Source organism: Aulonocara stuartgranti (genome assembly GCF_965226115.1).
Source record: "Aulonocara stuartgranti genome assembly, chromosome: 15".
Classification (NCBI taxonomy): Eukaryota; Metazoa; Chordata; class Actinopteri; order Cichliformes; family Cichlidae; genus Aulonocara; species Aulonocara stuartgranti.
Window position 1 is genome coordinate 9,417,852 of NC_138951.1, and position 21,391 is coordinate 9,439,242.

General features: G+C 41.0%; 2 protein-coding genes across 3 annotated transcripts; both read left to right on the plus strand.

Moving 5' to 3' along the window:
- Positions 1-3,389: 3,389 nt before the first annotated feature.
- Positions 3,390-10,073, plus strand: zc3h14 (zinc finger CCCH-type containing 14). 2 transcript variants are annotated; one of them, XM_082505896.1, is made up of 17 exons: positions 3,390-3,541; positions 3,874-3,916; positions 4,013-4,127; positions 4,274-4,314; positions 4,435-4,579; positions 5,051-5,354; positions 5,445-5,608; positions 5,851-5,951; positions 6,054-6,212; positions 6,577-6,645; positions 6,800-6,938; positions 7,769-7,971; positions 8,094-8,232; positions 8,335-8,477; positions 9,463-9,542; positions 9,647-9,753; positions 9,863-10,073. In XM_082505896.1, the coding sequence occupies exons 1-17, from the start codon at positions 3,506-3,508 to the stop codon at positions 9,864-9,866; spliced, it is 1,992 nt and encodes a 663-aa protein (XP_082362022.1). In that variant the 5' UTR covers positions 3,390-3,505; the 3' UTR covers positions 9,867-10,073. The 2 variants fall into 2 exon arrangements, with proteins under 2 accessions (XP_082362022.1, XP_082362021.1); XM_082505895.1 differs by having other exon boundaries at positions 3,391-3,541; positions 9,460-9,542.
- Positions 10,074-15,899: 5,826 nt separating this feature from the next.
- Positions 15,900-21,326, plus strand: batf (basic leucine zipper transcription factor, ATF-like). The gene is made up of 3 exons (XM_082506927.1): positions 15,900-16,192; positions 17,185-17,286; positions 20,234-21,326. The coding sequence occupies exons 1-3, from the start codon at positions 16,130-16,132 to the stop codon at positions 20,438-20,440; spliced, it is 372 nt and encodes a 123-aa protein (XP_082363053.1). The 5' UTR covers positions 15,900-16,129; the 3' UTR covers positions 20,441-21,326.
- The last annotated feature ends 65 nt before the right edge of the window (positions 21,327-21,391 follow it).

Consider the following 21,391-nt stretch of genomic DNA (forward strand, 5'->3'; position numbering starts at 1 on the left):
AGCTAAAGGAGAGTTATCATTCATCATTCATTCATCACTTTTTCTACTCTTTGGCTTGGGAGGAAGTTGGTTTGGAAGCATATTTCACTATGCTTCATCTTCTGCTTTGCGTTTGTGTGGGAGCCCCGTCAAAAACTTGTCCATTATGCGCACAGTGTCCAAGCATTCTTTTTTTTTTATTCATACCGTACCCCCACTGCAATAACTTGGGGCGTGCCCCCCACCTTAGGAACCACTGAAGTAATGTGACAAAGATTTGACCCACTCCTCAGTTTACAGTTATTATTTTTAAGGTGATCTTGCTAACTTTTTCTTAGCAAGATGACTTCAGTTTATTTTCAGTCCAGTCCTTGTACATGAATACTTTTAGAGGAGTGTTTTTGTTGTTGTTTCTTTGTCAATAAAAGTGACATTTGAACATTTTGATCATAAAAAGGCACCAACTCAAGGAAAGAACTACAAACTAGCAAGAAGCAATTTTAAATTGTACCATTAGGCACTATGCTACTAGTAGCGTATTTAAAAAACACATGATTTGTTCCAATTTCTTTAGTCGAATCTACGAAAAACGCCCTAAATAAGTCTAACAGGCATAAAATCTAATTTTTATACCTGTATTTTTGTGCATGATTTACTAAAAGCTGTTAGCTTAAAGCTTGGCGTATGGTGTGTGTCCTTAAAAGCTCTGAGTAAACTTGACAAGTGGACAAAAGAAGAAGTGGCACTCCTAAAATACATCTACAGCAAATCCAAAAGAAATGGGAATAAATCCAGCACAGAGCTGACATATGACCTAAGAGATGCAACCCAAACCCTTCAGTTGATCTATATTTATCTACTGTTCACTGAAACCTTGTCAGAAGCTTCTCGGTGGAAATTTGTCTGCCAAGAAGCCATTTATAAGGAAACAGAGAGGAAAGGCTCAAGTGTGCCAAATTATACAAGAACTGGACTGAAAATCAGTGACAACAGGTCTGATGAATCCAGATGTGACATTTTTGGTTCAAATCACCATTAGTATGTACGGAGGAGGTCGGGCGAGAAATACAACAGGGAGTGTCTGCAGCTACATGTAAAACATGATGGAGGCTCTGTCATGGTTTCAGGCTGCATTTCAGCGAGTGGTGTTTGGGATTTTGTCAGACTTAAATAGGAATTATGAATGAGCAAAGCAGCAAGCAATGCAATACAACCTGTAAAGTTGGCATTGCAACTTATCGTTGTATGGTTGAGAAAGGCTTCATTTTTCAGCAAGACTGTGATCCCAAACACACTGCATATATATACGTGGATGGAAAAACACACACACTGTTCATAAGAAATATTGACCTTTGAGCTCATTAGAAGTATATAAACTAAACTAAGTTTTTAGATTGCCTTACTATATTTCCTTACAAGTTTGCCAATTTCAGTGAACCATTGCACCTATTTCCCAATTTTCAAACAACAAATAAAGACGAAATATTGCCTCTACTTTTGCACTGTACTGTAAGCATTGTATCTGGTCACTCCTGTGTACATAGAGTAAGGACCTTGTGCATACTGTTTATACTGTCTGTGTATCTGGGTACCATAACGTGTAAAAACTGAATAAACTAACCTTTGCAGAACACGCACTCCCTGGAAGAGTACTAAGATCTTTTTTCGTCTTAGAGTGGACTGATGACCAATGTTACCTCTAAGCTGCACGCGTGCGCAATTGCGCATGCTGGCATGGTCTCTGCGCACAGAAAATCTGCGTTGCGCACAAAAGAATCTAACCTGAATTGAAATTAAAACTTTAACAATTCTGTTTTGCAGTGTTAGTCAGTAAGTGACTGGCTGCTCCCGTATGGGATTAGAACGATGCCACCTTATCCCATAGTCCAGCCAATAATGCGATTCACATTCATATATACGCAGCTAGTCAACGTTGTTGACAGGCTATGACAGCGTCCTTATGTGCCGACACCAGTGTTTTAGCTAGCAAAGCGGTGTGGCTGATGTGGAGTGACGCCACGTTAATGACAACGTGTACAACCATTAGAGATGTGAGCAGGACAGACGGAACAATTGACGGAAAATGTGTGGACTTTATACCAGTTTTTACATTGTGTTGATAGGCCACGTAAAACCAGAGTTATGATAAAAATATATGCAATGTTTGTTTGTTTTTTCCTGAATACTATCGTTGTTTATATTTACTGCGGGAAGAAATGGTAAAAACTGTGTTTTATAAGGAAAACACTCGAAAGCACTCTCTGACTGTGAGCAAAAACCAAAACCCCCACCCTTTCCTATTGGTCGAAAAATGTACCATGTCGACCAATCCAAAAAATGATATGGCAACATGACATTTAGTTGTTTAGAAAGGGGGGAATTTTTAGGAGTGACAGAGATTTGCAACGTTTAGCGCAAATCTTGTGTAGTTAGTGTGTAGTGTAGTCAGTAGTTTTATTGTGTGTGTCAGAACAATGAGGCGACTGCTAAATGTTACAGGTGTTACAGGAGTGATACATCTCCTGTTGTCAGGCCTGCAGGTATCAGGCTGTTGTTCTCCTTTATCTCATAGTGGACAGAAATAATTTTTTGGAGTGGCACAAATAATTTGTGTGCCATCAAATTTGACGCAGAACAGCTGATTGTTCTGTAAATAGTTTGAAGTTTATTTTAAAAACCGCCTTGGCTGCATTTTTAGGTAAACAGCTGCAAAAAACTTTGTTGTTTGCAAAGCTCAGTTACTTTTTTGAAGAAGTAACTATATAATTAATTGCCCAACATTGGTTATTATTTACTGTATTTTGCAGACAGAGATTTACATGACTCTCTCCCAGATCACAGACTCATACTCATAATACAAGTCAGAGCTTTATTTAAAAAAAGAAGAAAAAAAAAGAAAGTTGTATTTTCAAAATTGGAGTTCAAGTTATTTTTACTTCCAATAGTGTTAACATACTACACAGGTCATGAACAAGATTTTTTTTAAATTTCATTGTAAGTGGGCTAAAGCAGTTAATTAAAAGTAGTCTAACATAAATTTGATTATTTTAATAAACCATGTGACTTGGATGGATTCGATGCTGGCGTGACCACAGTGCACACGTCTGCTGTTGCTCACAGTGGTCCAAGGGACCGCTCAGGGAGTTTGTGTGTTCGCTCAGACACATGAAAAATTAGAGGGAACATTGCTGATGACCATCCAGGTCATCTGAGAGGTGTTGTGATTGAGGCATGGTTCACCCCAGCTTCAGTCACCCAGCGCTTTCAAACCCTTTCCTTTAATTGGAACATTTTACTAACAAGTTTACTTTTTCCAGCATCAACTTAAAGTGATTACTCTAAATGCTAAACAAAGACAAAAAGACATCGCATACGATAGACAGATGTATGCTTTTTGTCCCTATTCGGTTGCCTTGATTTGATTTGTCACGTGATTCTACGTCACATTTGTCCCTGGTGTTTAGCGGTGCAGCTGGAAAAACAGTTGCCTCTTTTAGAACTAATTCGCTTGACTCAAACAACAATAATGGAAATCGGTACAGAAATTAGTAAGAAAATAAGGGTGAGTAACAGTGCGGGTTGAAGCTGAGTGGTCTGCGTGATTAATGTTTGCGTAACAAAGGAGCTACAAGCTAACACTGACTCGCTAGCTTAAATGTGTCAGCCTAGCCTAACTTATTGTTTTATTTTCAAGGCCGAGGGATTGGTACCTCACTCCGGCAGGCATCGTCATAGACTCAATAATTTCTTTTTGATTTGAACAGTTTCCACAGCATAAACTCAGTGCTACGTTAAGTTAATCCTTGGGTTGTTGAATGATAACAGCGCAGCTAGCTACGCTACCTAGAATTTGTTGAAATAACATCTTCCGGTTGTACTTTTAATCTCTTCCAGGCTGCTATCAAAGGAAAGCTTCAGGAGCTTGGTGCATATATTGGTACGTGAATGATATTCAGTGATTACCTCTGAGACAGCAGTTACCTGGTTGTGTAGTCTTACCATACACGATGTGCGTGTTTCTTTTTCTTCACAGATGAAGAACTCCCAGATTATATTATGGTGATGGTGGCAAACAAGAAAACCTCCCAACAGATGGCCGACGACCTCTCGCTCTTCCTCGGAAACAACACGATGAAATTCACAAGCTGGTGCGATTATATTGTTTATTTGTGGACTGGTTCTTATATGGCGCTTTTCTACTCTCCTGGAGTATTCAGAGCGCTCTGAATATGTAAAATATGAAAGAAAGTTGTACCTTTTTGCCTTAACTTTGTTTTTGTTTCTTCATTTTTAGGCTTCATGGTGTTCTGGAGAAATTAAGATCTGTTGCAGCAGGTAAGCCCGGCTGCGTTGAATACATCTCTGCACTTTTTAACCAGCAATGGGAAGTTTGTCTTTTTTATGAACATGTGAGGCTCAGGAGTTTAGCATTGCTCATGTTTCTGTTTTTCTCAGAGCCCGCATCCCTCAAGCAGCTGCAGTCAGACGGCGCTACTGTGAGCGGGAAGAGCCGATCGTCTGTAGGTGAAAACGGCCGAGCGGAGGAATTAAGAGGAGATAGGACAGAAGCCCGTGTATCCAGCTCTGCACATGAGAGCAGGTACCTGACGCAGTAGTTTCTCAGGTTGCCCCCTAATTTCCAAATTATGCTTCAGCAGGAAAATCTATGTAGTAACTTAAAGCAAATTGTGAATTGATTGCTCATTGTTTGGGATAATTTTGCTCATGCTGAGGTCTCCAACCACTATTTTTCCAAGTTTAACTGTGGTAATATCCATTTCCTCTTTGGAAGGTCTCATAAATGGTGGCTCAGTTCTTCTGTATGTTTGTATTATTTGTACTGTTTAAGGTTTTTGTTATACTTTTTTATGATGTAAGTCAGTGATAATTCACACAAAACACAAAAGCATGTCCGGATTTCCCCCAGAAAGTATTATGATGTTAAAAATGACTATTTACTGGAACAAAGAAGTACTCATCAACAAAGAAAGTCTTTGGTCAGAGCAGACCAAGAAGTGTGTTTGAGTGTGGTTACATTTTTCTTGTATTTTGTTTGTTTGTTTGTTATCAGGAGGGGGACCTTGGAAAAGGGTTCCTCACAGCTCTCCTCCAGTGTTAGGCCCCTGGTGGAGCCGCTCCCATCGGAGGCAGTTCTTGACATCAAACCAGAGATGGACGACGACCTCATCGCTGACGAGCCTTTAGAAATCAGCACCAACCACAGTCGTACACACGGAGCAGCTAGCAGACACAGCGCTGATATCTATAGACCCGGTCAGGGCCAGTTCACATCAGTAAGCTCTGCGGAAGCGTCCTTTCATGCTAGACAGCAGGGCAGCAGAACCAGCAGACCCTCTAGAACTGGATCCAACAAGGTATTATCAGAGTGCTTATTTTGCTCACTTTCTGGTGACGGTGTGTTAGGTAGTTGGATATAGTAATAATGCCTTGCTTTCACCGTTCAGCAAGAAGAGTTTTCAAGGAAGCGGAAGGCACCGGTAGTGAGTTCTGTCGTAAGAGTGAACCGAGATGCAGACGAGGACAGCGACGATGTGGACGAGGACGAAAGCAGCTACAGTGGCAGAGGCCTCTCCAGTAGAGTGTCCCTCCCCTCCAAACCAGAACGGAAGTCAGTATGAACACTTGATGTCATATTAACCTCAGGGTTGGGTTTATACTGTGGAAAGAAAACGGTTAAGTAAGGTAATGTTTATCTGCCTCGTGGATGCTTTTATTTATGGGACTTTTGTAGGTCGTGTGTACCCAAACCACATGTGTGTTTTCTTGCAGTAAAGCTTAAGAAGTGAGTCACAGATGATCAATTTTGCGCTTTGCTGAGCTCTAACAGTTTTGAGGTTTGTATTGTTTCAGACCTACTCTCCCACCAGCCAAGCAAGCCAACAGAAATCTGATACTGAAAGCCATCTCTGAGGCACAGGACTCAATCACCAAAACGACTACCTACCCAACAAGTGCGTTCCCACTGTCGTACATTTAACCACAAACATCCTGTAAGTTAAGCTGATTTTCCATTGTTGTTTGTGTCATTCTCTTACGTTGACCTTTCCCCGCAGTACCACAGAAACAGACTGTTCCTGTGGCGCCTCGTACTCGTCTCGCCAGCAATGAGGAGATGAGTGCAGCCATCCAGCTAGTCCAGGAGCACCTCCACAGCCTGGCGCCCCGGGTGCAGACCTACACCGCCACAGATCTACCTCCCTCCAGAACATCTGGTATATATAATAGAGTTTCATGCGCACAGATGATCACATAGTCTCATTAGCTCACAAGTATATGTCTGTTTGCAACCTATGTCTGATGTTTTGTAGCTGAAGGAGCAGATGACCATAATTATTTATGTCTATATATATATTTTATGTATGTCACAAGCCCGGATGGTTTTTATTTGGATGATTAGTGTATAGCAGAACTATGGATCATCATAACTGAACAGCATAGTAATGAAATAGTTGTATAATTAGATGTGTGTTGACTTCGGCAGGCAAGTAACAATTTTAAAAAACTTTGTGAGGTTCTCAAAGTGCTGTTTTGTTTGTTTTATTTATTTATTTATTTATTTAATACATTTTATTCCAGCTCCAACAAGATCGTTAGCATCGCGGCTTCAGTTGGAGAGCAGCGGTAGAGGAGAACCAAATGAATATGGTGAGTTTTAGTTTTAGACAAGCGATTTCCGAATGATATTCCATGCAACTTTAGAAAGTTTCAAAACTATTGAGAAGTAATGAGTCTTCCCAAAAACACTTGATAGCTCCCAAAATTCTATTTACATATTTTTTTCAATCTGTCATGCCTCTAGGGGTGGAGGTCACTGCAGGCGGTGAAGTGAAGACATTTGATACGCGTTCTTTCATAATGAGTCGACCACAAGTGGGAGAATCTCCAGTTGGGAATCAGCAGCAAGTCCTGTCTGCTGTACCACGCACCGTCCAGACCAGGTTTGTATGTTTGTATTTTTACTGAGGTGGCATACACAAGGTGTCTTTCCATTATGAGTGGAATGGACTGAGTAGTGGCACAAAGTTGGTTGTCAATGCAATGAGTTCTCATAAAACAGGTGCTGTTGACATCTGATCAATCGTTGTGTCCTGGCAGGAGAGCGACTGATTTTATAAATGATGATAAATCTATAACATTACAAAAATATGAAGATCTGAAACATACATTGCAGACAAAGCAGCAGCATGTGTGTGTGTGCACGAGAGGAAAAGCACTTATAGAAGTGTGGTACTATCCATACTGTATAGATGTGTGAAGCAGGAAAGAAAAGCAGCAAAAATTCAAAAAAAATCATTAAGTTACAGGAGAATTTGGTGGATTATAATCAAGTATCTCATTGAATTAATGTTTAAAGGGCAGTTTTATTTTCTCTTCTTTCACCTGCAGTCTTGGTGGTGTTTAATGGTCTGAGAGTAATGAATGATAAATGAAAACAGAATTCAAATGTAGGCTCATGTAAGTGCGATGTAAGGTGAGCAGGAAGTGCAAATAAGTTTACTATTTAAGGATCACTTATTACAGTGTTATTTAATGGTGATGCTATTGATTGGCCAGTAGGTGGTGCCATTGTTTCTGTTGACGATGTTACGAGGATGTACCTTGAAAAGAAGTGAACCACCTTTGTAGTACAGAAAACCCAGAGTTAACCACGAAGATAAGACCATATCCTGTTTCATAGTACAGGCCTGTGTCTTTGTATAAATAAAGAGACATTTGTGCTATTACTGGATTGTCATTTCATCTGTTCTGCTTTTCTGACTTACCCTAGCAAGGAGAGAGGCGACTCTGCCAGCCCGAAGTTCATAGTGACATTAGATGGGGTACCGAGCCCGCTTGGTAACCTTGCAGACTGTGAAACTGACCTGGAAGATGTGAGACCACCTGCGAACGTACCTGACGCAGCGAGCCATGCCCACAGAGAGCCCAAAGTCAGCGTCCTTCAGAGGTTACAGGGAGGCATCACATCAGAAGGTGTGTGTGTGTGCTCTCAGCGGAGTTATTAAAGTGATATGATAATCAGCTATTTTATTTTTGTTTTGCATTTTAAAGCCAAGTTTTAGCCTCTTTAGTCCTGTGCTTTTACCTGTTGACAGATGAGATGATGGACATTGACATGGCAGAGGAGAATGCGGTCCCTTTGAAAAAACAAAAGGTCATGGAGCGATGCAAGTTCTGGCCGGTGTGCAAAAGTGGGGATGAGTGTCTGTATCATCACCCAACAACACAGTGCAAGTAAGTAGCTATGTTAAATGCAATAAGAATGATTGTTTAGGGTATTTTTTTTCACTTTCAGTCATAAGTCCTGATTACATGTGTTTTGCTTTTTTCCTTAAGGACTTTTCCAAACTGCAAATTTGGGGATAAATGCCTGTTTGTGCATCCAAATTGTAAATATGACGCCAGGTGTACAAAGCCAGACTGTCCCTTCACTCATGTGAGCCGCAGGAGCACGGCTGCACCTCCTCCACCCAGACCAGGTACTCTCTCGCCAGCTTGACCTATGCTGGGTTTTCTTCTAGCCTCCTGTTCACTGATGGGATTCTGGCTAAATTCTGTGAGAGCGATTAGTAGTTTAAACATTTTCAGCTATTGTGGATCCACTAAAAGTTTCCCTAAATTACCTCAAGCAAGTTCACATACGGTTACTTGATGAAAAACAAAAACAAAAAACTGGTGGTGTGCAGATAGAAAGTGAAGCTAATCTGTTTAAAGTTAGCAGAGGAAGAATGCGTTCCTACTATTACCTTTTACTCATGTAAAACACTTGAATCTTCAGCCAGTTTTGTTGCATTATTCTGAATAAAGTAGACCTAACCTAAATGATACAGATCTGAAGTCTTTGCCGGGCTAATCTACACCTGTGATATAGATTATCTATTCATCAGGTCAGTCTGTTGGTAAGGTTTAAAATAATCACGCAGAGTAGATCTTTGTCAAGTGCATTGACCCGACTCTCTATCAGGCATCTTGTGCTTGCGTCTGTGGAAACCCCCAGTGCTTTTATAAAAAAAAAAATCTGATTAGAGAAGATAACACAGGACCTTGCTGTTCCCTTTTAGACTAAAGGTGAAAGCGTGTGTTGGGCTTAGAAAGAGGGCAGAGAATTTAAATGCTCCTCCCTGTGGGAGGACGGCCCTGAGAACTGGGTGACAGTACATTCACTTCTGTTGTCCTTGGTGTTGAGCTGACTTGGCATCTGCTGAAGTTGTATTCCCGTGTGAATTTAAAACTGTCTCACAAAAACTGAACAGTGGCCCACGTCAGTATTCGAATGAATCATTGTTGATTTCCTCCCCAAAAAATTGTTTTTAATGATGTCAGTGTTACAACAAAGAAGTCCTTATTGTTTTCCCTCAAAGACATTTAATGTGACACTGTTTTTACGTATCCATAGCACTTCCATGTTTCTAAACTATCATAATCATCCTGATAGCTTATCCTTGACCCTTATGTTTGCAGCAGTGCAGCAGACCCAGCCTACCAGCATCTGTCGCTTCTTCCCAGAGTGCAAGAAGATGGACTGTCCATTTTATCATCCCAAGGTAAAAACGCTGCACAAGAGCTGTTTTTGTACAACGCAGACAGATCGCTTTCAGATTCACAGCGAATCTGATTTTTTTTTCTTTTCTCTCCTTCTTAACTACAGCCGTGTCGCTTTGCTGCGATGTGTAAACGAGCCGGGTGTACCTTCTACCACCCGACCACAACCGTGCCTCCAAGGCACGCCCTGAAGTGGACAAAAGCACAGAGCAGGTGAACAGATAATGCAACTCAGATAAAGACCATCATTTAATATTTAATTCAGCATTATGTGTTTAATTTGATGATGCACCTAATAAATACGGTCTTTCTCCCCTCGCAGCTAAAGTACAGAGACTACGGCAGAAGCCCGACGGTCAGCGTTTGAAGCTGTGGAAAGTCCTTGTGTCTGTGGGCTGTCAATATTTCATTTACCGAATGTTTCAGTTTATTTTAATGTATTGTTTGGAGTGATTTTAAAGGAAATAGTTTTTTAAGTTGAGGAGTCAAGTTTTTTTGTGGGTCATGCTGTCAAAATAATAAATACAGTTATATAAAAATCTGTTTCACATCATCATTTTGCTCATGCTATTCGTGTACTTTGGTGGGACACCGACCTTGATCGGTTTAACTGAAGGTAAGTAACATACACTGAAAAAGCATAAAACGCGAACATGTTTGACCTTTTTTTGCTTATCAAAATTCTGCTGGAGTGACTTTATAAAGTCTGCAGTTGTTTTTATTAAATACACACGGATCCAACCAGACTGTAAAATCTATACATGCAGTCTAAAGACGCCTTCAGCACTGCAGCTGTGTGCAATAACACCTGCATCCTTCTAAAGTGTGAAAGCCACTTATTACCAATCATTTAAATATAGAAATAGTCCCAAACCTGCTCTCATTCACCTGGTGACTATAGACCTATGATTGTGTCTTTTGGCCTGTGTTATAGCAGGATGGTGGAGGATATCCTGTGCAATTGGTTTATTTCTAAAGTTAAGTGTGTTTCTAGAGTTCTTTCCAAAACTTGCATTACAGGTGCCACTGAGCAATCTTAGTTGTGCACATTCATATGCAGATACAATTACTAACAGATTACCCTGTTAGTAATTGTGCTTTGGGTGTTTCTTAAGGTTTAAACTAAATTTGGCAATGTCTCAAATTCAAAACGTCTGTATAGATGTACTGGTTGATTTATGATTGTGGAAAACAAGCTGACTAACCAGTAATAATGAGACATAATTTTTGTGACTCTGAAAAGTATAAACATCAATGTTTTTGATCATGATTCTCGATCAGAGATGTGGCACTCATGTGAATGACTTGTTGAATTATAATCTGTGAAACATACATCAAACATATCAATAAGGAATAATATGGCGTCACATTGAGCCTAAGACAACATTCCTTGCAGAAGGTATAACCTGGAATCAGTTTTTGGCTTTTGTGGCTTTGTTTCCTTTATTTATCAGCTAGAATGTGTCGTTGACATTAATGGGCAGCTGAAGTTGCATTAAAGTGACCAAAAAAGCGCTGGATTGAGTATAATGTAGGTTCCGTAACACAGTCATAAAGGAACTTGCAGAACAAGGATTTCTTCATTTTATGTGCAATCCCTTTATAAATACTATTGAATACAGTATAGTGACAATATAAACAAAGACATTCCACATATACATCTCTCTCTATATATATATATAGAGAGAGAGAGATGAAAGAGACAGAGAGACACCGGAAATCACTTTATGGCAGACGATCACGTTTTGGTACAACACCGGCTCTGTCGCGGCTTCGTGATGACGTCACATGACTCACAGTTAAAAGCTCAGTGAGCGTGCGTATTTCTCGCCGGGTGCGGTGGCGCGTGCCTGTAATCCAAGCGACCGGGAGGCTGAGGTTGGAGGATCGTTTGAGGTCAGGAGCTCTGAGCTGCAGCGGACTAGGCCGATCGGGTGTCCACACTAAGTTCGGCATCGATATGGTGATCCTGGGGGAGCCCGGGACCACCAGGTCGTCTAAAGAGGGGTGCACCGGCCCAGGTCGGAGACGGAGCAGGTCAAAGCCCCCGTGTCGCTCAGTAGTGGGATCGCGCCTGTGAATAGACGCTGCAGTTCAGCCTGAGCAATACAGCGAGACCCAATCTTTATACACATCATTATACCTGTCTCTACCTCACACAGCAGCCTCATCAGCACTTCTTTGTCTTTTTCATTTACGTCAAAAACATTCACAAACCTGCTGCTCTGCTCGTCCTATACCACCTCCACCTGCAGCACAGCGGCAACTACAGCCTCCACCCTAAATACTCCTGCTGGCCCACAGGTGGAGACAAACTCAAAGTAGAAAATTTATTCTCACAACTTTTTGTCTGGAACATCTGTTCAATTGAGGAAACATAAAATGGGTCCGCTAGAAATGAAATTACTTGTACACAATTCTGCGATTTGCAGCCTTTAATCACAAGTTCAAAAGAAAGTCTTGAAATCAGGTGTAAAACCTAAGAAAGTTACCAAATCACAATCAAACAGTCGCATCAAAGCACTTGCTACTGTAAGGTGTAGATCCCACCTTATTGTGGAGAAAAAGCCAAATAATTTTTAAATGACCTTTTAGCAAGGACTTGGCGACAGTGGGAAGGAAAAACTTTCTTTGAACAGGAAGAAACCTCCAGCAGAACCCGGGTCAGGGACCCACAGCCATCTGTTGTGACCAGCTGGAGGGTGAGAGGAAAGAGCAAAGAAAGCATAGAGAGACAGACTAAATCAGAGAGAAGACAAAACTTTAAGTCCTGCAGTAGCATGAGCCTACAGCAGCATAAGTAATGGATGATTCAGGATCACTTGAAAAGTTCTTAGATGACACCTTACAGTTGTTCTTAGCTGGGCTTGGTGACTTCCCTCATAAACTACCAGATAACATTAGTGCTGAGTCTCATCAGTGCTCTGGGGTCATTATTAATTAAGTAATCATTTTCTATAAACGCCTTCATTGTGTTTTATTCTGTTTCTGTCAGCGCACAAACATTTTTTTTTTCAGAACAAAAAACCCTCACTGTCTGGTGAACTGCACTTTACTTACCCTTTAGGGTTTAACCCACTCATTGAACATTCAACATTTCAACTCCACTAAATAACAGTTACTTATAAATAACATTTAAACACCACTGACAGAGAAGATTTGGCATAATCTTCATGGGCACAACCCACATACCTTGGCATAACACACACATACACGCACGCAAGTAAGTTCCCTGACTTTTACCTGACCAGAAATCTTCCCATGAGGGACAAACAGCTTGTTTGACATTTATGTCAACTTCCAGTTGTGCTCGTTTGTTAGGAGAGGGACACTTTAAACCTTTAACACATCAAAAGCCCAGCGAGCCTCTGAAATCTCCTATGCGGGCGCGGTGTGGCCTTTGAGCTTCATTTTAAATATTTCGTTTTCAGCTGTATTTGTTGTATTTGAATAAAACATGGACTCTCAATGAGATCAGCACACAAACAAATTAATGACTTGGATGTTGCGACTGTTTTACCCTTTTGTTTTTTCTTCTCTGCGGGGTGCCGATGACATCACACAAGCAGCGTCAGCCTGAGCAAGATAGCAAAACCCGGTCTTTTTAAACCACTCACACGACAAAAACCATCATTACACATCATTTTCCATCATTCATGAGTTTCATCAGCCTTTCTTTTATCTCACAAACAAGCTGCTCTGCCTGTCCTACACCACCTCCACCTGGAGGTTAGCCGCAAATATCAGTACTGCAACAAATCCATGTGAGACGATTCCAGTTAAAGAACTGTTCAACAAATTAAGTTAATTAAAAATAACGATGAGTGACAGTGATGGAAATAGAAGAACAAATTGTTATTTTTTTCTTCTTCTTTTTTTAATACCTACCTTAACTGACAGTATTGTTGTCCACACGTCTTTCATTTAAAACAACAGCGACTGACAGTCCTTCGTGTCAGTTCCCAGCAGGAGGAAGTGATCGCCTCATTTTATGATTTCACTTGTATTGCACAGTAGTTATGACAGATGGAAAATTACAATATTTGGGCATCAACTTTTAGGCAGTTCTTGATTTATAAGACTGACTCATGTCTCGAATGACCTAAAACAACTGCCCTACCCTTCCACCCCTTCAAAAAAATACAATATTACATAGTTCAGTCTTTTCGAAACAAAGAACAGCCTCAAGTATATGCAGTATTATCGCCATGTTTTTTTTATTTTTTCATGGCAAACAGGTGGAATATGTTTGAAACTCAAATCCTTGTAACATAACAGAAATCCAGTACAAAACTCACTTGTTTTTAGCCCTTTACTTTTCAAATGTCGAAAAAGTTACTAAGTAAGTAAACAACGAGTGGCTGATACAATTCACGCCTGCATAACAGTAAAACTCAGAAAGAGTGGGCCAAAGAACAAGAAAATAAGAGCAATATTTCTCTCAAACTGGACTTGACACATTCACTGAAATGACTCATAATCGGCCTTTATTCTAAATTAAATATTTAACCGTTATTTGTCACGTTTGTCGTTTGCCTAATTATCCCTTACATGTATTTCGTGATTATTAGAAACCTCCCACGGTCATTTCCAAGGAAGGTAGACCACAAATGAGGGTATCGCAGTTTGCATTTGAAATAAATGGCCTGTCTGGGGTTTTTCCAAGTAAGGGAGTCCCGATGAAGAGGAGGGAGTATTGTTTAGAGCAGTAATTAAAATTCATCAAAACTGTCCTTACGAGCTGTCACTTTTCTTTCTTTCTTTTTCTTTTTTACGAACTCTTACTGGATGTTATGTGATCAAGTGCAAAGCTTGAGTTTAATACAGGCGCCATCAAGCCTTCTGCTACTTCTGTGAGCCTCACCGAGCAGCAGAATTAGTGCAAGACATACAAACAACAGTTATAAAGATATTTCAAAAGCTTTTACACATTTTTTAAATCATTCACTCAATGTTTAAAAATTGATACGGCGGGATTTGGGGGTGGTTCTGAGCATCCCTACACTCCCAGCAACAGTGGGTCTTTGAGGGTTCGGGCTGTGAAAAACGATCTTTAAACTAATATGTGTTCACCCTGGTTTAAGCCTAATTTGACAAAGCAGCTTTCCTCCTTTCTCTCTTTCTCTCTCTCTCTTTTGCAGCCTCAACTCTTTTGGACAGCGTTAAATGCCAAGTATTAGAAATGTCTGCCCTTGCCCAAGCTCTTCAAAATTCCTGTGATGGTGGAACATGTTTTTGTGTGGGAGGACTGTTCTGCCAAGCAAAGCTGTTTTAGTCCTGATTCTCTCTTTTTTTCCTCCTTTTTTTTTTCCTTCTTCTCACAAGAAAATCTTGTTCTTGCACGACCAAATGCTGTCTCGTGATGGGGGCAAACAAGAAAAGGACTAACGAGTAAAGGGCACCGCATGCCTTAAATGAGCCAAAAGCTCAGTTTTAAATGGATTGCGTTGGACACTTAAACAAAAGCGTGTGTGATTTTTTTTTTCTTTTCTATTACAGTAATAGTGTGAGTAAAAAAACATTACTTCCAGTATGTTCCCCCTCCTCAAATTGTACATTTTCTCAAAGATCCCCCACTCTTTGCACATAAACATCTTCGTTTAGAGTAAAAGGCTGTGAGAGAATTCTGAGTGGGGCATTGGGGAGCCCCTTGGGCATTTCTCATTGCCAGTACACTTGACATCACCTTACCTATTTCGCAGCTGGTGAGCCGCAAGCCAGCAAGTGCTGCACAGTTCTGGAAATTACCATGAAGCATGTGTAAATACTCACAGCCCAGTCATCCATGTGGAGTTTTGGGATGCAGTCTCTTGAGGACTAAGTCGAAACTTCATATCTGTGACAGCTAAACAAAAAGAAATAAGAAGAAAAAAGAAAGAAAAAAAGAGGAAGCCCATAATGCCAGCTTAACACACATGTGCGCCCCCCCCCCCCCCCAACACACACACACACACACACACAAACACACACATCCCCACTACCCAGACATAATCACACTTGTGTAAAGATTAATGTGTTATTTTTGTGATAACCTGACAATTGTGCTGCTTCCAAACAAACAAGTTTTTAGTTCTGTCAAACTGGGTAATTCATTTGTGAGGCTGTGAGCATCCACTGATAATGTATTCAAGGAGTGAGTTAAGCTCTGGTTGTGTTATTTTTTTGGACTTTACACAATTGCCTTGCTCGCCTTAACTTTCCAACAGACATGTGACTTCCAGTCTAGTGCAACTTACCAGAAACTACATCAGTACGTCTAATTAGGTAGACAGCTAGTATCAGAGAGAGAGAGAGAGAGAGAGAGAGAGAGAGAGAGAGAGAGAGAGAGAGTAAGAGAGAGAGAGAGAAAGAGAGAGCGAGGGAGGAGGGACAGAGAAGAAAAGAAAAGAGGGAAGAAAGCGACTCAGTGCTCGTGGTAAGCCAAGTTCTTCTTAGCGCTCGTACGGCTACAAAGGCTCTCACTCTCTCGTTCTGTCTCTCTCTCTTTCACACACACACAGACAGACACACACTTCACCAGATCACACACACTCAAAAACACAAAGCAGAAGTGGACAAAGACACAAAGCTTCAGTCGCTACAGTCGGCTATGGCGCAGGGCTCTGACAGCAATGACACAAGTTACAAGTCCCCATCACCTGGAAGCAGACAGGTAAGTGTGCATGGTTCGTTTACTTTTACGAGGATGTGCCCGGTTTTGTCGGAGCGATTTTAGTTTAACATCTCTGGATGTACTCGTGTGGGTATGTTTTAAACACGCACCTTTGATTGGCTGCATTCTTTCATGCATATTTTTGTGGGCAGCAACCAAGGCCACCACTAGAGACACCCATCCTGTCTCTGCTGGCTCTTTTCACAGTTTCTCAGAGTGTCTCACATGCACACATGGGCTGGAGGCATGACTCGCTGCAAGTGTAGGCTTTTGTGAATTGCAAAAAAAAGAAAAAAACTCAGCACCACTTTGCCCAAGTAGTGGGACTCCATTGTTTTTGCAAGTCCTCAAACTGCGAATGAGAGCTGAGAGCTGTTGGGAACAGACATCGTGTTAAATACAGTATGTACTGTGCATTTCTGTGCATGGGAGAAGCTGTCCATTACCCTCGGTGCTGGCTGGTTTCACATGTGTCAGTCTCTAGTGTTCACTATTGCTCAAACCTGTTCTGGAAATAGAGCGCTCAAGCGACGTATTAACGCTACAAGGCATGGAAATAACTTTGATCATCTAAATTCAGTTATTTCTGTGAGCAACGCTGGTTGTCTGGGGGATTTTCAGAGAGGTGCTAACGGACGTTCAGACGAGGTTAGATACTACATTTCTTATCTCTTTGATGTCCAACCGACTCAGCATTTTGAAATTGATTAGTTATTATGATACCAAGAAAATCGAGTGTTCAGGACATGAAACAGGGTGTGCGTTATAGCTAACCGATGACTCAGCCACTCCCCGACCCTGCCCTTGCACATTAGGTGTGATGTTAGGCAAGTCTTCCCTGAACTATCATTTTCACACCCCGGCTAGAGCGTCCAGCACAAACTATTCACCGAGCTTCTCGCAGATTCACTCTTTCAGGCTCAGGAGACGTCTGGTGGCCTCTGTGTCATTTGCACAAACACACTAACTGAGGGCCTGCTGTTTTGTTTCAGAGCTCAGACGACCCAAAGAAGGTGATGCGCCGCGAGAAGAATCGAATCGCTGCCCAGAAGAGCAGGTTGAGGCAAACTCAAAAAGCTGACAGCCTTCACTTGGTAAGGACACCTTCCACCACACTTAACACCCTCAAAGCAACACAACGCGAACAGATGTCTCAGCAGGACATGCTGAAAACAAGTCTGCCATGCTGGTTTCAAATCAATAACTGCAGATTGACTGGATAAACTTAACACTCCTTGTATGTCAGAGCTGCTAATTCAGCCTATCTCTGTGAATAATGATGAAAGCATCAGGGGTGTTTTTTGCTATGCAATGCCCTGCCAACTGTTCAACCTCCAGTGTAACTCCATAGCACAAATGGAAAGAAATTTTGAGTACTGCAACAGACTGCAGCGCTTTCTAAGTGTCCGTGCAGCTCTTTGAAGCCTCTGGGAGTGGATTTGTACTATATTCACAAAATGCTACCTGACCATGTGGCGATGTGTCATGGCTTCTGTTGGGCTGCACACTTGGACACTGTTCGGTGTGTTTTCAGAAGCTTAAGGAATAAATTAGCACGTGTGGGCAATCACTCCCTTTTCACAGCAGAAACGAGCATCAGAGACTGCAGCACAGTGTATGACGACAGGAGTGCGTTCACGCTCGACTCCTTTTGTTCACCGCTTTATTTGTTTGATCTTTTATAGTTCTTTTTCTTTTTAACGTTAGAGTGGGTAGTCAGCACATTTCTGCTGGATGCGCAGCTGGATGCTCTGTTATGTTAAAAGCAACCAGTGACCCATTGAACACTTCCACTAGCTCAACAAGGTGTCATTTCTTACATCAACCTATATTTCAAAACACTGATCACGTAACCACTCGCCATGTGACTTCCTCGTTCAAGAAAAGAAGATGCGTGCGGCACTGAGCTCTTTCACAGTAATGTGTCAAGAGCAGCTGTTTCAGTGAACTTTATCAGACGAGCAGAAGAGATTTTTGACCTTCAAAAAAAGCCACACCGTAGGCTGTAGTAGATCCAGTGTAGCTGATTTGAATATGTGAGAATCCTTCCTGTGAAGTACGGTACACATTATCAATCTCTTTAAACCCGTCAGTCACACAGAATATAGCCTGTGGTTTTACTTTCATCGTCTCGCTAGATAAACAGGAAGGTGAATTTTCCCTCTCTTTGACACTGTGGCTTATTTCCTGTTTCTTCAGTAGTATTTTTTTCTTCTTTGTAAATGAGCTCGAGTGCTACATGTCGTGGGCAGGAGGGGAGAAAAAGGCAGTCACTTCTTGTAAAACACTGATAGCAGTGGGCCGTATTTGGCTAAGTGACGCAAGTACAGGGGTTTGCCCAAGGGTTCTGTGACAGTAAGGACTCACAGCTCAGCTTTGTGATCTTTTGGCCATGGTGAGATGACCTTTTAATTAACCAAGTGGAAGATTTCTCTCCTACAATTCCCACACAAAGGTGAAAAAAAAGAACGAATGAAAAGAAAGAGAGAAAAAAGTATCAAGCAGTGACGTACCTTTTGCTCTACTTGCTAAAAACTGATCATCGGTTAGAAAGACACCTTCTTTCCACTTGTTTTGGAAAATGTGGCACCCAAAAATGTCAGAAATGTACCTTTTCACACTGTGGTGCAAGTTGCACACAGTTTCAATCAATAGTTGCAGGGCAATGTAACAGGGTAATGTGTATTTTTGTCTATTTTCCTTCTCCTTTTTGCAGTGTTGCCACCAATATTTCTACTTTTAGAACAAAGCAATGTAGATGTTGTAGATATTTCATGTTTTACTAACTCCTAAGTAACCAAAGCTATTCATTTCAGTACTGAAACAGAGACAACTTTATCTCAAGTGGCAACAACATGCTTTTACTTTTACACTTTACTTTTTACTTTTACAAATGATCACTGAAACAGGCAGGGATGCCACAGTTTTAGCATTTTTTATAATATAAAATTGTTTTCCTACTTGAACTGTGGACTCGTTGCTTCACTGTGCTCGCAGTCTTTGTGAAAGGTTGAAATAGTTTAATGATTCAACTACTCACCATATTTAATCCAGGCATCATTTCTTAACATAAAAGTTGATCATAAAGAAAAGAATTAAACAAATTCCAACTCTGACCTGATGATGGCGTAAGGCATCACTGTGATCTTAACCCTCTCTGTTAGTGGGAAGACATTTAACTACACATTTAATCCCTGAGATATCTTAAATATAGATAAAGAAGTGTAATTTTAACAGCACACTATGTGATAAATGTGTAAAGTTACAGAAATAGTTCTGGGCTCACTGCCCAGACTATCCAATATTTATATTTGTGTTTGTGACTGGATTTTCAAAAACATTTTTTTAAGAACTGTAATTTCTACAATAAACAGTGACAAACAGGAACTTTTCTACCATTTATTTATTTATTATTTAACTACTTTGGTGTAATTTGAGTCGCAGTGGGGAGGTCTTTGTAAGCAGAAAAAGGTGTAAAACCTATTAAAAAAAGGATTAAAAGTTTAAAAATGTATGCCCTCCTTAACATTTTCCAAAGCTGTCCAGTGGGCCGGATTGCAGTCTTTGCTGGGCTGATTCTGGCCCTTGGGCCTTGGGTTTGACACCCTTGGCCTAAGGGAATCAATAAGCTTATTCAATTTCCCTAAACTGAGCATGTATGAAAGTATGTCAGTTTAATGACAATCTAATCGTGGCTTAGATTTAAAGTCAGGCCATCCACTGTGGACAATGATTCTGCAAAGCTGTTGCGCTCTTCTGTTCTACATCGAATGGTAGACAAACCATCCAGCACATTCATACATGGACTATTAAAAATGGCCTGCATTATCCTTTTGAAATGTTTGGGGTTAAAATATACCGTGCACTAAAACATGCAAAAACACCAGCGCGGAAGCAGGATATGTGGTTGTGGCTTTTTCATGAACAAGTAGTAAAGACCATCACCTTTATGCTGTCCAACTTAACCTCACACAAAAAGCACGCACTTTTATAGTAAATAAAGCAGCTCTGCTCTAACATCCCCTCCCTTCATGTTTCCAGGAGAGTGAGAACCTGGAGAAGGAAAATGCCGCCCTGAGGAAGGAGGTGAAGCAGCTGACAGAGGAGGCCAAGTATCTGTCGTCTGTGCTGAGCAGCCACGAACCTCTGTGCACCGGCCTGGCTCCTCAGACCCCGGACCTCCTCTATCCTCCTCATCACAGCAGCTACAGCACCAGCCAAAAGTTTGGGGTGTATCCAAACTTTTGACTGGCACTGCACCACCGCCAGCAAATCGCTGTACCACACTACCAGCGCTAACCCCCTCCCCCTCCCAACTGACTACTGAAGATGTACTGCGAAACAGACGACTGACCTCAATGGAGAGAGACTGACTGGAGATATTTCAATCAGTGTTAAAAACCTGATCACAGAGTAACATGACAGACCAACGTGTCTGCCACACACGGCAGCCAAACTGTAATTATTTATTTCGCTTCTGCTCGTCTCTCTGCTTTTCTGATTTATTATCAGTAATCTATCTGTGAACTTAAATGGCTCATTGAGTAGAATTATCAGCCAGTCCATGTTTACACAGAGTGAAGAACCAACCTAGTATATAAATGTTGAAGTGACTCAGGCGATATTTTTGTAAATTGCATACTTTTAGTGTGAAGGAGAGCCACCTTTATCATCTCACCCACCTTGTTTTGTTTTTGTTTTTTCGTTTTGTTTTTTGTGTTGTTCACTGTTTTAGTGTGTTACTGTTGATTGCTAATTCTCAGGACCTTTTGACAGATTTGATTGTGGACAAAGAGAATGTAAAGTCAAGATCCTAAGAAAAGAGGTTTTTCAGACTGTGTACCAAAAAAAAGAAGCAATTGTTGATGATGAAGAATTGGAACCTGGCGTTCAAAAGGTCTTGACTTCTGTTGATAAAGCTGATATGTGAGAAGAGCCAGCTGATCTATTTATTAAATGTAATGCCTTTTAGGATGATCACTGTGACCTCTTTTTTCTTTAAGACAGCCGAGTGTGTGACACCACCAGTGGTGCTGTGGTGTCACAGGAGCTTGTGACAGCATCCTGGAGGTCCCTAGATGGCACTGTTTACCAGAATGAGATGCACGATTAAAGTAGCTTATATTAAGGAGAACATAGTATTTTGAAACCTTCCCTGTATAACTTTACTTTTTAAAAACTTTGTGAGTGTGTGTGTGT

What these genes read in the sequence shown, in the direction of transcription:
- zc3h14 (XM_082505895.1), top strand. Translation starts at nt 3,506, where the DNA reads ATGGAAATCGGTACAGAAATTAGTAAGAAAATAAGG. An exon ending in ACGATGAAATTCACAAGCTG is followed by an intron (nt 4,128 to 4,273) that starts GTGCGATTATAT and finishes CTTCATTTTTAG; the next exon opens with GCTTCATGGTGTTCTGGAGA. An exon ending in ACCTCCTCCACCCAGACCAG is followed by an intron (nt 8,478 to 9,459) that starts GTACTCTCTCGC and finishes TTATGTTTGCAG; the next exon opens with CAGTGCAGCAGACCCAGCCT.
- batf (XM_082506927.1), top strand. Translation starts at nt 16,130, where the DNA reads ATGGCGCAGGGCTCTGACAGCAATGACACAAGTTACAAGTCCCCATCA. An exon ending in CATCACCTGGAAGCAGACAG is followed by an intron (nt 16,193 to 17,184) that starts GTAAGTGTGCAT and finishes GTTTTGTTTCAG; the next exon opens with AGCTCAGACGACCCAAAGAA. An exon ending in AAGCTGACAGCCTTCACTTG is followed by an intron (nt 17,287 to 20,233) that starts GTAAGGACACCT and finishes TCATGTTTCCAG; the next exon opens with GAGAGTGAGAACCTGGAGAA.